The 14,772-nt window shown below is 42.2% G+C and overlaps 1 protein-coding gene across 4 annotated transcripts in view; it reads right to left on the minus strand.

Annotated features, from left to right (window-relative positions):
* Nucleotides 1-13,717, minus strand: part of mtmr14 (myotubularin related protein 14) — a 50,023-nt gene extending 36,306 nt beyond the window's left edge. For 3 of the 4 annotated variants that reach the window (XR_004897528.1, XR_004897529.1, XM_031313030.2), the window contains exons 1-10: nt 12,840-13,709; nt 11,762-11,910; nt 9,813-9,921; nt 9,070-9,145; nt 3,335-3,395; nt 1,871-1,993; nt 1,590-1,663; nt 1,101-1,171; nt 934-1,008; nt 235-301 (exon numbers count right to left, since the gene is read on the minus strand). Coding sequence is in view for 2 of the 4 variants with exons in the window: in XM_031313030.2 (XP_031168890.1) it covers nt 235-301; nt 934-1,008; nt 1,101-1,171; nt 1,590-1,663; nt 1,871-1,993; nt 3,335-3,395; nt 9,070-9,145; nt 9,813-9,921; nt 11,762-11,910; nt 12,840-12,974 (940 nt within the window). In the remaining 2 variants the exon portion in view is untranslated. Of the gene's footprint in view, nt 1-234; nt 302-933; nt 1,009-1,100; nt 1,172-1,589; nt 1,664-1,870; nt 1,994-3,334; nt 3,396-9,069; nt 9,146-9,812; nt 9,922-11,761; nt 11,911-12,839 lie in introns of all 4 variants that reach the window. The other variant, XM_036001817.1, reaches the window with a different exon arrangement.
* Between the last annotated feature and the right edge of the window lie 1,055 nt (nt 13,718-14,772).

The following is a 14,772-nucleotide window of genomic DNA, read 5'->3' on the forward strand; positions in this document are numbered from 1 at the left end:
GTCAATAAAATGGCACATAGTATAGACACTTTTTCAAAGTGCTTGTTATTTCTGAGCAACAGTCCAAACCTACAGATCTTTACTGTCATATAAAGCAGCGACTCTGCACACTGACGGTGTATAAATAATCAATAAAAGAAACCAATAAGCCAATCAGTCATTAGTTAGTCAGCAGTTCTTTCTCATATTCTAATTTGAAGTCAAACCTAACAAAAACTAACAAACACCACCTACCATCACTGTTGATGATGTGGAGCAGCAGCTTCAGGTAGTTCTGGGTCTGCTCCACCAGGTCCCACGACTGAAAACACACACACACACACACACACACACACACACACACACACACACACACACACACTTTTAATGCGTGCGATTTGCCAGGGGATGTGTGGGATTTCCCTCTTTCTGGTCTACATATCCCTGCCTCTGCTGAAATAAATGTACCGCCCCTGCTATAGAACAATAAAATCCGAGTAACAGTTGCTGGTTGTATTTAGCCTCTACAGAGCTCCGGGACGCCAGCTACCTTATTAAGTGTTTTGGCAAGGCTGGCCGGGTGGCGCTATATCCATGGAATTGAAAGGGGAAAAAAAAATTTAAAAAAAGAATAATAAATAAATAAATAAATATATATATAAATATATATATATATATATATATATATATATATATATATATATATATATATACACACACACATACACACACACGGAACCTTTGGATTGCATGATAAAGTTATGGGGGTTTAAACAATGTGAGGGTTAACCCACACTGTAATTGTTACGGTTACTGTGTGCGCCAGTGGTTCTGATTAATGGCCTAAGCACTTTGCAGGTTGGACAACAGATGGCGCTGACATTGCAGTAAGAGAGAGAGAGTCCCAGCTGGCAGAGACGCACAGTTAGAGAAGAAGAGAAGAGGAGCAGTCACCTGGTATCGAGTCCAGTCGATGTTGAGGTTGTGAGTGAAGCTCGTAGGGATTGTCAGAGGAGCGTCCACATAGTCCTGTGAGTGGACACACAGTGTGATCACACCTATGGCTACTGTATAGCCCCCCCCCCCCCCCCTCCCCAACACACTCCCAGCAGTCTCTGTACCTGCTTCCAGTTGAACACCAGACCCTCTGCTGTGTAGTCTCTGTCTTTGTAGTCCTTAAAAAACTCACACCCTAAAAAAAAAAAAAATAAATAAAAAATAAAAAACACATTCACACATATTAGCTTCAAAATCCACCGAATAAAGCCTACTTTATTACTCTAAGGGTTAGCTACAGGCTAACTACATGGAAAATTAAGTAATTATTTGTCATATGTTTAAAATCAAACACTCTAAATGACAGTGATTAGAAATGTTTAAGATCTCTGAGCTGGGCTCTCATGTTTACACATATTGTGGTGGGCAAACTCTTTTTAAACACTTTCATGTCAGTTGAAATTGTGTTATGTCAGATATAACTGCTTTATTAAAAAAAACGAAATCCACAGCACTTTTGGTTTGTGTCTGTTCCATAAACATTTTGTTACTTATCTGCCAACAGATAGCAATGTATGTGCATCCCCTGATCCTCAGGCTGGGCCTGTCTTTACCTGGGTAAGGCACAGAGAGCAGGGTGAAGTCTGCATAGCGCTGGGCCTTGTCCGCCTTCTCAGAGGACGTGACACTGCCAGACACAAACAAAGACACCAGATCAGATACATTGGGAGCATTCTTGAGCACATTCACTATTTTAATACGAAACTCTTTTACATAATATGTCTTACCACAGCTATAGCAGAATCAATCTGTATATAGCCCTAACAATGTGCACCTAACCCAACAACCACACACACACACACACACACACACACACACACACACAGTTCCTTACTTTAAGCCAAACTTAACCTTCTTGTTCTCCACCATGAGGTCACAGATGTAGCGGACTGAGAGGTAGCGTAGCAGCTTAATGTCGTGGCCTCGAACCTTGTCAAAGAGCTGGGAGTCCCCGTTCCTGGGGGAGGGGGGGGGGGGGGATGATAAAGAGAGGGGAAGGAAGTAGAGGAGAAGAAAAGTGTTCTTTCTCTGGCTAGTTTTAAAGGGGTGATTGAATGCAAACCTGATTTTACCTTGTCATAGTTGAATAATGACAGTTTAGTGGGTAATTAGGACATACATAGAATCTCAAAATCCCATTGACACCTCTTTCCTCTGCAAATCTCACAATTTGAAACTGCCTCTGAAAACGGGCAAATCTCAACGAGCCTCTCTCCTCCTCATTTGGCTCTAGTCTATATCTTTGTCACGCCCAAACATTTACATAGGCCACTAACTGATCTGAGGTCAGTTAGTCTTCTAAATCTAGGTCACGCAAATCTCAGACACTTTTTACATTGTTCTCCTGCTCTTGCATTACTAAATTCACTTCTGAGACTTTTTTATACGAGAAATCAACTACATAGAGCTCAAATATGGGCCGTTTTACGAAAATTGATGGCTAATTGCAAATTTTGTCCGACTGTGTGTTGCAGTTAAGCAGGAGCTCAGCAGGCTACGTGACAGCGGCCGGTGCTGCCTCGCTGCCCGGCGTGTCCTACTTCATAGACCCCGGCTCGCTGTTAGCTAGCTGGATCTCCGTCATGAAGGGAAGGCCGGTATGGACGCTCCATACCCACGCAAATTCACAGGTTTTGGGTTACTGGACTACAAAATGCCGAGGCCCTGATGGAGCTCCAGGGCCTGCAGCTAGCCGCGATTCATAGGATTGAAGGGACAGTAGCAGCTAACGAAATCCCTAATGTTCACAAAAATGCATTAAATTGAAATCGGACACCATAGTTAGCTTTATAAGACCTTGGGGTACATGTTATGTAAGTGGCATGTGGAGCTCCTAAAGTCCGACACGTCTTACTAAATTTGCAATTAGCCATCAATTTTCGTAAAACGGCCCATATTTGAGCTTTATATAGTTGATTTCTCGCTTTAAAAAGTCTCAGAAGTGAATTTAATAACGAAATAGCCCGACAAACAATGTATAACTTTGCAGTGTCTGAAATATGAGACCTGCTGTCTCGTCTCCACTGTGTTTCTATGGGGTTCGCTCAAACCAATCAGCGCGCAGCTCATCTAAATATTCATGAGCATACCATATTTGGAAGAAAAGCTATTGTTCCAAATAGAGCCATATTCACAGGGTAGTTATGCTATAAAATAGCATTCGGACAATTTTCAGCACAACCAATGTTACATACCCTATTAGGAGACCTTAAGGAACAGTGTAAAATACCCTATATAACCACTCAATCACCCCTTTAAGCTGTCTTCCAGTCAGTAACATGTTGAATTTCATTATCACCTGACTGCACTGTCATCCTCTGGAAGCTCCTCAGACTCGGTCCACGTGTCATCACTGCCCCCTAGGAAACACAAAACTTACAAGATAAATATCACTTTACGGTCTTACTTACATGACAAACTACATCATCTTCTTCAGGGAAAAAAAAAAAAAAAAAAAAAAAAAAAAAAAAAGAGTACTTACAGTGTTCTCCAAATGCATATATTTTCATTCATTTAGCTAACTGTATCTACCATCTATTTATCTAACTGTATCGACCAAAATAATGGTAGATACAGTTAGCTAAATGAATGAAAATAATGGTAGATACAGTTAGTTAAATATATGAAAATAATGGTAGATAGAGTTAGCTAAATTAATGAAAATAATGGTAGATACAGTTAGCTAAATATATGAACATAATGGTAGATACAGTTGGCTAAATTAATGAAAATAATGGTAGATACAGTTAGCTAAATATATGAACATAATGGTAGATACAGTTGGCTAAATTAATGAAAATAATGGTAGATACAGTTAGCTAACTGTATCTACCATTATTTTCATTCATTTAGCTAACTGTATCTGCCATTATTTCCATATATTAAGCTAACTATATCTACCATTATGTTCATATGTTTAGCTAACTGTATCTACCATTATTTTCATTCATTTAGCTAACTGTATCTACCATTATTTCCATATATTAAGCTAACTGTCTCTACCATTATTTTTCATTCATTAGGCAACTGTATCTACCTTTGTTTTCAGGTCAAAGCAGAGCTAACAGGCTGCAGCAGAGCATCTGGCTGGCTGAGGGTGGATCCCAGAGGAATGTAACTACACAAGAGGCATCAGACTGTTCTTCTCAAAGCCCAGGAACATTAAATGTCAAAATTCAGGGTGCAAAGTTTGTCAATGGGAAGGCAGGGAGAGTTAGAATAGAATATATCTTACTACAATGACAAATTGTCTGTTCCATCTTACCTTCTATCTTTTGTCCTATAAGTAAAGTGTATTTGTAATTTATTTTCACCATATGACCTGTCAGGTATCATCCAGTAGAAACTATTTTAATTCAGTAGCTGTTCATTTTGTTGATCTGTGGCGCTCTGGATCAATGGACTGAGAAATTAAAAATGATGTATACTGGATGTTTGTTAGGTGTAAGTGATGCTTTAGCCGTAAGCTGCAGATCATCTTACCTTTGCTGTCTCACAGAACAGACTAATAACGTCAGAATGAAATGCTTTACTTCAGAATGAGAATTTCATGCTTTGACACCTGTCTTGTTCTTTTAAAAGAATAAATACTTAATGTCCTTGATAGACAAAATTAATATTAAATGTACATATTGGATGCTCTATATGTAATAAGTATTTAGAAAATTTCCAAATTCAAGGTGCAAAGTTGGTCATTAGGGATGTAGGGAGAGTTAGAACACATTGTTATTGTCCAACAGGATGGACATTTCTCGAGTTGATCGTTATACCGTGTCCTCTACCTGTACCTGTAATACATATCATATCATATAATAATCCAGTTCTACGCAGTTAACCATTTCTGTTCATTTATTTGATGACTCAAATGTAGGCTCCAGTGGATTTTGTGTTTTGATCATTTGTGAACTAACCCTGTCTCGTTTACCCTGCTTTGTGGGTGGGACTTTTTTGCTGCGTCATCACCATTCATATCTATACAAACAATGTGTTCATGAATACATTGCTTACAAGAACAGAGATTCTTCATAGATCTAGCTTCTTAATGTTGCTCTCGGAGTGCACCAGATTGACTAAATGTCCTTTCTCATAGAAAGACTGGTGGGCTACGAGCTTCTCCACCAGACTTCAGATGCTAATAGTTCACCTGTTCAAGGCCATGTCCACATGACTTAAGAAGTGAGAAAGCTCAGAGAGGCTTGTTGTCCCTGCTAGAGATCTGCTGCTGACTGCAGGAACAACAAGCAGCTGGGTCTGTGCTCTAGGCAAGGACTCGAACGCTCCCCGTAAAGAATCAGAACCGTTGGGTCCGCTAGTCTCGGTTCGGAGAATGTAGGTATTCTTCTGTTCCTTTTAGCCTCACATACTTCATTTAAAAAGGGCTGTGCAGAAACAAATGATAAAATAATAAATGATAGTGGCCAGGTTGGGTCAGTGGTAGAGCATGCGCACATGTACTGAGAGGTTTATGCCTCGACGCAGAGATCCAGGGTTCAAAATCCGACCTGTGACAATTTCCTGCATGTCTTCCCCCTCTCTCTCCCCTTTCTCACCTAGCTGTCCTGTCAAAAATTAAAGGCGGAAAAGCCCCAAAAAAAATCTTTTAAAAAAAATAAGTAATAAATGATAAATAAAAAAGCTTTGCGCTGTAGTGAATTTGCAGTCGGCACGGTTGAGGTGCTATCTCTGTCTGCTGTATGGGAGCATTACACATTTACTGTGTATATAGCCAACAATGACCAACAAAGTACAAGCCCTGTGCAACTCGTGTGGCTAATGCCGTTAGCCTAGTCAGTCTGCTTAAGGCCCTGACACACCAAGCCGACCGTTATAGTTAGTGCAGTGTGTCCTACACCGTCGCCAAGCGTCTGCCTTTTTTGAGCCGAATCAACCTGTTGAATCGGCATCGGCCTTCAGCCGAACAGCCAATTCATCTGATTGATCAATCCGATACACATAGAGCTGTCAAAACTGGTCAAAAATTACGTTTGAATGTTTCTTCTAAAAAATACACTGGTTCAAACGATTGGAATATTCTTATTTGCACATTATGTCCATAAGATGGCAAACGTAAAACAAGATATACATGACTACTTGTTTAGGCATATTTATTCCAACAATAACATGTCTTTTAAAAGATCTCTACATACCTACACATTACAAAATAAACTAACGTTAATAAACTAATATCCCATACCGTGATATAGACTGTAATATAATTCTCTCTCTCTCTGGGCCCTCTGCAACGCAAAAAAATGTCCCCCCTAGCAACAGCAATCAAGCTAGCTTACTAGCCAGCCTCTAAATTAGTAAAATTTAACAACTTAATGTTTAATTCACGTGCTCTTGTCAAATCGAAGGAAAGCACATTTCTAGGGCTGGGAGCGATAAATCGATTTTATCGATTAACTTGAATGTGTAGTTAACGTCGATTTGTTTAAATGAAAATCATTTTTCTCCTTAACATCCGCCAACGCTCCCCTCTGGGCTCCCGTAGTTCCGAATGGGCTCAGCCCTCCCCCTGCGCGTTTGCCATAGAGATACACAAACAACATGGCAGCGACAGGGACTAACATTTCTTAACTAGTCATTTCATTACTTACTTACCCTTAATCTCCGCCGAAATGACAGGCAGCTGTTCTGTAGTGCTCTGTAACCCGGCTGACAGTCACCTATTCTCAGATAACTGAACCACCAACTACAGCTGACCTGACAGAGCACCATGCGGAGCACCAGAGGCGGTGTTGAGGAACTCTGTTGCGGCTCAACACATCTACTAAATGCCGCGGATACGACCAAGCTGTGACGGAGGTCTGTAGCGGCTTAAACAACTACCAATCGCCACTCTGTAGCACGGAGCTCCTCTTCGACGTTTTTTTACCGCTAGTTATTACAAAGGAGCTTGCTACAGTTATGCTACATTCATGAGACCATAGGATGTTAATGTACGTTACTCAGCAACAGGTGAAAATAGGGGCAAGGTTGTGCAACTAAAGTCTAAATGATTTGAACTTTTAGCGAGGAATGAGAAGTGAATTACCTGTATGTGTGAAAACAGCTTCATCTCACGCATCCGTTTTGTTGTTGTTGAATATATAGCATAATTATATAATTTTGTCATTGCCTCCCCCCCCCAAAAAAAAACAATGGTAGGGAAAACACTCAAACCAATTTATATTTCCACAAAATTTGCATGAATAATCATAATGGTATACGTGTGTGTATGAGTCAAAACAAAATTAAGTTAAAACTTGTTTTGAACAATTTCTTTGTCATCTGCAGATTGATTTTAAATGGGGGGGGGGAGTGAATCGCTTTAAATCTTGGTGATCCTGGTGAATTTAGCAAGCTAACGTTAGCCAACGAGCCAGCAGCCGGCCATTCGGTCACTCCCACCGTAAGGAGACTTCTTTGCAGAGAGAACGGATGACAGACCGGGAGAGGGAAAGTCCGGTTAGCCATCTCCCGGTACTGCTGTCTTCCTAGCGGGGAATGAAGCAGAGGACCGCAGGCTCTGTTCAGTTCTGCCGCTGATCAAGCGGTGGCTGTGTTTAAACTGCCTCTCCATGCAGTCTGAGAACTACAGCACTAGGCGGGGTTACAGTATGTACCAGAAAGACTCATTCCTTCACATTTGTTGTACTTGGTAACTTATGAATAAAGCTAACACCCAGTAATGTAGAGGAACACTGACTCTTAGTAGGAAACCTTTGACAGCTGGCTGACAACTGCTGCAGCTATTAACAGCTCAGACAGCACACAAGGAAGCTGCCCCAACTTCCCTGTTCACGCTAATTTTAAAGTGTGTGTGTGTGTGTGTGTGTGTGTGTGTGTGTGTGTGTGTGTGTGTGTAGGCCTGTCGCGATAGTCAATAAATCAATTAATCGCACAATAAATAAAATGAGCTCTCTCTCTCTCTCTCTCTCTCTCTCTCTCTCTCTCTCTCTCTCTCTCTCTCTCTCTCTCTCTACTAAAGAGACTGGAGGACCACTCTCGGTTCCTTAGCGTAACCAGGAGTGAACCCTCTTGTCGGTCGCGTGGTCTTTGTGTGGGGGCGGGACTCCTGGCAGAGAGAGAGGGACAGAAAACGCTAGTTGAGAGTTGGAGCAGGGTTTCCCGCAGCACTTTGCAGTTATGGCGCCATCAAAAAAAAAAAAAAAGTATATGAGCGATATCCGCCGTGTTACTCGGCGTCCTGTTTTCTCCCTTTCATTCCAAACCACACAGTGACAACCTGCAGGTGGTGCCGGTGGAGACAGGCTCGGACATACACGCCGCTGTGGACTGTCAGTCTCGCAAGCGGTTTCAAGAAAGTGGCTGTATGTGTCCGACAATGCACAGAACATCAACACCGGTACAAGCCTACAGCTGTCCGCAGACACGAAGTGCGGAACGTGTCAGAGTTGCGCCAGTGTTTGTGTTTGTGTGTGTGTGTGTGTCCGCTCCTGCAAAGCTCCGACCTGCAGAGGAGCAGAAGAAAGTAGCTGCACCTTCGCCAAAATGAAGACTGAAAAACAGAACTATTTTGGTACAAACATTTATTCGCCATGTGGCAGATAGCCACATAGATATAGATAGATTTAATTTATTAATTATATATTATTTAAATTTAATATTTAGTGTTTAATAAATAATTGTTAAATGTAGTACAGAGTCTGTAGTCTATCGCACAAACACTCGAGGAATGCTGCAAACATTTGACAGCCAGTACGAATTACCTGGGAGAACATACGTGTCACAAACGGCAATTGCACAACTGTACAACAGCGTGAAAGACGACATACTAAAGGAGATCAAAGACATATTGTGGATATTTAAAATGTCTTCTAGTTCCAGTGTTAAATATTCTTTAGAAATAAAAGTGTATTGATCTTTGAAAAAGTGTACCTGCATTATTATGCCATTATCGTTATATTAGATGAAAATGGTCTTGGAACGACAATATTATCGTTTATCGCAATAATTTCTGGGACAATTTATCGTCCAGCAAAATTTGTTATCATGACAGGCCTATGTGTGTATGTGTGTGTGTGGTACCTGAGAAGATGTAGTTGTAGCCTGTGCGTCCGTACAGCTCCCCCCATCCTGCCAGTGTGGATGAGCGACAGATGTGCTGCAACGAGGCAGAGAGTGTACTGGATCAGACTGTTGTCTCACTGCTAAACTCGCATGTTGCTACAATAATTCATATCTTACCAACTTCCCAGCCCAAACATACAGACAAGATCAAATATGCTCATTTCATTCTGGGTCTGGTTTGGGATTCACTGTTCACTGATTGGTGCGTGAGACCTTCCTCAGCTGTAATGATACTCAGTCGGTGCTCTGCACAAACACATTTTACATTTGGTTGCCATTGCAGCCTGTTGAATTTCTTCTTACATGTTTTATTTCTGTTCAGAGTGAAGACACAAAAGGGACTACTGCTATTGGCATCACATCATCTTTAGCATCTCATGGTTCTGCGGTTTGCTCTTCCATGAGGGAAGTTGGAATAAATGTTTGGGATTTTTAGCTGTTCCGTTCCGTTTTGTGTGACTTAATGTTTTGCCCAGTACATCACGTGTAAACCCATCTATAGATTTGGGGAAGAAACACTGTTCCAAATTAACTCTCCTGTACCAGTAAATATTAAAGTTAGGAATGTTGGAGACACAGAAGGCAAATAAAAAGAAAGAAGCATAAGGAGTGTCTATAAATACTGTGATTTACACTGGTAATGCCCATGATTACTAGTATAGACATTAACAGTAGAGACTGAGCCAGCAGGCTGACAGTACCTTTCCGTTGTAGAGGATGACGGGACAGACGAACCTCCCTCTGCAGCGAGCCAGCTTACTCCGGTTCACCAGGTCCTGCAGCTTACTGATCTGCACCGCGCTCTCAAACCTGCACACAACCCCATCAGTCAGTGGACTTAATCATTTCCATGGCATTTAGCCCCTCATATGGAAAATATTATTCCAACCCTAGCACTGCTCCCTACTCCAGATCATCAGTGGGGCTTTTCCTCAGAGGCGTGGGACATTCAGCCTCAGCCTCAGCCTCTGCCACATGATCGTCTAAAGTAATTAAGGGTGAACTGACAATAGCCAGCAGGGGCTTTGGGTACCAAGACTATGTCTACATTAAGCTGTCAAACTTTTTTAAAGCTTTACTCTTTACAGTTTTACCTTTCACAATAAAAGCCCAACTTAAATTCCCTCGCTAAAGAGGCAACTCAACTAAATAGCCAAACATTACTGGCATTGCGACCAAGGTTATTATAGTTTTGCATTTTTCATTTCATTGCATTTTTTTTTTTTCAAATATAGTTTAGTTTTAATTTGTTTTTAACAATAACACCAGTACATAAAATGTACATATGATGAGCACAAATATGTAAACAGTCTACACAAGACACAGTAAGTGCAAAATGTTTAAGTGACGTGTGCCAGGAAAAAACCTAAATAGCCAAAAGACTAAAGAAGACAGACATGAACAGGTGTTTTGAACTTTGGTTCGCATAAAGTGGCAAACTTTTTGAAGTCTATTGAGTCACACAGTTGTGTAGACATCCCAGTATCAATACACATATTAACCCATGCTTCCTCCTGCTTTTGGTGTTCCTGCGTATTTACTAACCAGCAGCTATCGGGTCGCCGGTGAAAGCCCTCCTGTAGTGTTCTCTGTCCTACGGTTGTCTCCGTCATGCTGCCTGGCCCTGTAACCATACATCCATGACCTTCAGTGGCCTGCTCTCTGGGCCGCCCAGAGAGGACGCAGCCGGTCATCCCGCTCATTACATACACATACTGTTATATTTTGTTTGGCTGAATGCCCCACTGACAACTCTCCACCTTCAACGCTGGATCCAGCTCTGATTATACAGCCATGGTTGGAGCACACCATTCTCATTCCTAAAAATATTACTCTGCCATTTCCAGGTCGAGATTACAGAGTTTAATCAGAACCTGTTTTTCAAACATCTGGTTATCAGACAACTGAACGGGTTTTAAATAGTTTCATTGTGGCCCATGAAGCCCGTTCAGACCAAAGATTCACAACAATACGAAACCGTTTTAGAAAGTCGCAGGGAAAAGTTGCAGCGTTCTCGACTCAAACCAGTTTTTGCTGCGACTCAGCTGTTCAAGTCTCCAGAGGCTGGTTTTAGAATGTAAAAGACGTCTCCTGTTTCAACAGCCAATAGAGAAGTCAGCTGCTAAAGTCAGCTATAAACTATAGAAATAAAATGATCCATAATCCATTTTATTTTTATGTTACAAACAGCTGGTCGAAATGGCAGAGTTTCAGACGGAACCTCAACGACTGCCTGAAAGCACGGTAACGTTATATGGTCAAGCCAGATAGAGACTGAAGAGAGGGAGCATCCAGCGGCGTTTGAACAAAGCAGTGAATCAGAGAAATAAAACGTGTTAAGCACAATTTCTGTTTCCAGCACTACAGCGGAAACTAGTTCAACTGCACTAAACTGCAGTGAGAACCACTGCAAATCATTTCCCCTTACTGGCTGCAATGGGACATCATGTGATCAAACAGTCACCTGACCCCTGTGCTGCTTTGATGCAATCAGAGGGGCTGCAGACGGAGGCAGACCTTTGCCCCCCCCCACCACAGTAAGGGGTGCATGATTAGAACAGTGATGCAAACAAACAGAGGGGAATGGGTAACTGAGTGGATTGAACTTTGTATGGGAGAACGGTGGTTTCACTGAGTGGTGAACAGGTACCTGTCTCTCTCCACATCTGTGCATTCGTACTCCAGGAACACTATCTGCCGGGGGTAGTGGCCACACACTTCTCCATTGGAGTTGTGGATGATACTGTACTTGTAATCTCTGGCAAATAACTCCAGACAGCGCTTCTCTATCGCCTCCACCTGAGGAGAAACACAAACAGTTATGCTAGTGGTTTAAAATGAACCTCATTTTACATCTGGGTAACATACCTGGCTATAGCAAGGTCTTGCCACAGAGCCTAGATTCATCTCAATGGGTTGCATTGTTATTAGACACTAGACATTGTTATTAGACACTAATTAAGCATACATATCTAGGAATTTATAAACAGGTAGCATTCAAATCAGTATTACCTTTACACTTGTATCTTAATGACCTATTTAATGACCAAATAGGATATTGTCAGTCATCAGTCATTGATCTACTAAACCCCAATAAAAATAATTAACCCATACTGTACAAGCACATGGAGCAGTTCTGTGGCAGACTCCCATAGCAGCAGAGTGAGAGTTACTAAGCTGTGTATAAAGACCATTCAGGATTATTACAGTCTGAAGAGTGCTGGCACTTGCCTGAAAGAAGGCCGTTTTACTCTATTTAGCTGTCAACCCTTGAATGAACATTAATTTACTGAAATACTGTTTGAGTATTGCACGTTGATCACATTTTAATGTAACACAAGAACTGCTCTGAATATTTAGAAAAATATATTCAATTAGGCATTTAACAATGCAGTTTTCCAACAAAATCGCATCCATTCCAAGGATGAATGAAGGCCATGAGTACAAGAAAGACATCAATATGATGCCTGGTCTGAGGTAAAAAAATTTTTTTTTAAAAAGGGTGTCTAAAAACACTAAACTTAGGGACATTAAGTGCAGCTTGGTGGATTAGAGTTATGCCGAATTGAGCCGTGGTTCCATAAATCACTACCTACAGTAGTGTTGTTTTGCTGATGTACAAGGTTACTTTAATTCCCTTGATTCTGCAAGGCAGTTTGGCTAATCGTTGACACAAAAGACAATGACAAAAGTAACAAAAGCACACAAAATGATGACCCCTATTTTACCCGAGGAGTGACTTCCTTTGCTCTGTACTGCATCTTAGAAAACAGATCTATCAAATCCGCTATTTCCTCGCTCTTCCTGACCGACAGACCGGAGGCTGAGTAGCCGCCGGCCGAGGAGGGGCAGGCGGCCATCATAGCGCCTCGACCCGCGGTGGTGGCCTCTAGCCGAACTCGACCTCCTTCAAACACCGCAGAGCCTTGTCCTTTGGAACGGGAAGACCGACCAGGCCATCCCTTCCCAGCCAGCTTCTTCCTGACTGCCTGCTTGAGGGGGCCGGAGCCGGGGAGTCTTCCTGAATTCAGGGCACCGGCGAGCTGCTCCACTCTCCGAACACAAGCCGTCAGCCAGCCCGCACAGCCAGCCGCTGAGACGGCTGCTGCTGCTGCTATCGGAGTTAGCACGACAAGCTAACAGGCTAGTTCAGCTTTCCAGCCGTAGGTTGGTGGTTCGCACTAACTCAAAACACCCGTATACTCATTTAAGACAATGTTCAGACCTTTGTAGTCCTCCACATCACCACTGTTTTGTTTGTGTTTGTGACATAAGTGATGCCCGACTCTCAGCACCAGCTCACTGAACTCCGGTCCGCTGGAGTCAGGAAATCTCCAGGATCCTTCCCGGCCTGCTCACGTTTCCCCAATGTCACGTCTTCATGTCTCCTTAGTAACCACGGCCATGACGATAAACGGATTAAAGTTATACAGTAGTGGGTGCAGTCCTGTGGCTGCGGGGTCGCAATGCTGCATATGTTGTTGTGGATGAAAGCCCCAGCAGTGGTGTTGCAATATGTGTACTACAGTCTGAAGGTTCACCAGGCAGTAAACAGGAAGCTGACACGAGTACGTCACAAAGCCATCTCCCCCTTTAAATGACGTTTGTTGTTGATCAGAACGAACTGGATGTTTTGGACTGGGCCTGTCTGTCTGTCTGTCGCCGCAGTTTGTTTACTCCGAAACTCCTAGGCCAATTAACAATAACTTCTTATTCTTAGTCTGTGGTTTACTCACCTTCCTTAATTAAATTAATGAACACAATTAACAAAATGTGGCACCAATCAAAACACCAATTCTGAATTACCTCACTCTTCCTCTACTGTTCCACAAAGGAGAGGAAAAAAAGTAAAGTTTTAAAAATCTAAATCAAATAAGGTTATAAATAGAATAAAATGAAGGCAGCAATAAACCTTTACTTACAACATGTATGGGGATTAGAAATGATAGAAACATTTCTGTCATTTCACCTGTCACCACTGCTGGGGCTTTCATCCACAACATCGCAGTCACAGGACTGACGACTGTATAACTTTAATCCGTTTATTGTCATGGTCTGGTTACTAAGGAGACATGAAGACGTGACATTGGGGAAACGTGAGCCGGCCTCTCAGGTAATCAGGCAGAGGCCTTCTAGCTGTACCCAGTGGGGGGGGGGGGCTTCCGTTACTCTGGTCCTCCTCTGGAACAAGCTGCCTGATGACCTGAGATCCATCACAACTGGGTCTACATTCAAAGGTAAACTCAAAACCTTCTTATTCTCTCAGGCATATGATTAACATCTTTAGTAACTGAAGTACCTCCCTTCCGCTACTTTAGAGCCTACATATTGAATGAGCATTGTTGAAGGGAACCTGAGAACAAAGAATGTCATTGCCAACGACTTCTTCACTGGAATTGTTGTGCATAGTGTTGCAGCTCCATCCCTCTGGAACACCCTCCCTGCAGATATCTGAAATGCTACATCCCTGGACTGATATGTAGTATCTTTCGCAAAAAGTTGGATTTGGGACACTTTGGCCTGTAGTCTGAACATACCCTTAGAAACTCCTACTCCGACCTATTGGGTAAACTCTCTTTCTGTGACCATCAGAGTGTGAGGAGCTGGAGATGATGTATTGCAAATTTTGGATCACTTTCTGTGTCCACTATGAGACAACAC

This window comes from Sander lucioperca, chromosome 6 (genome assembly GCF_008315115.2).
Source record: "Sander lucioperca isolate FBNREF2018 chromosome 6, SLUC_FBN_1.2, whole genome shotgun sequence".
In the NCBI taxonomy this organism is placed as follows: domain Eukaryota; kingdom Metazoa; phylum Chordata; class Actinopteri; order Perciformes; family Percidae; genus Sander; species Sander lucioperca.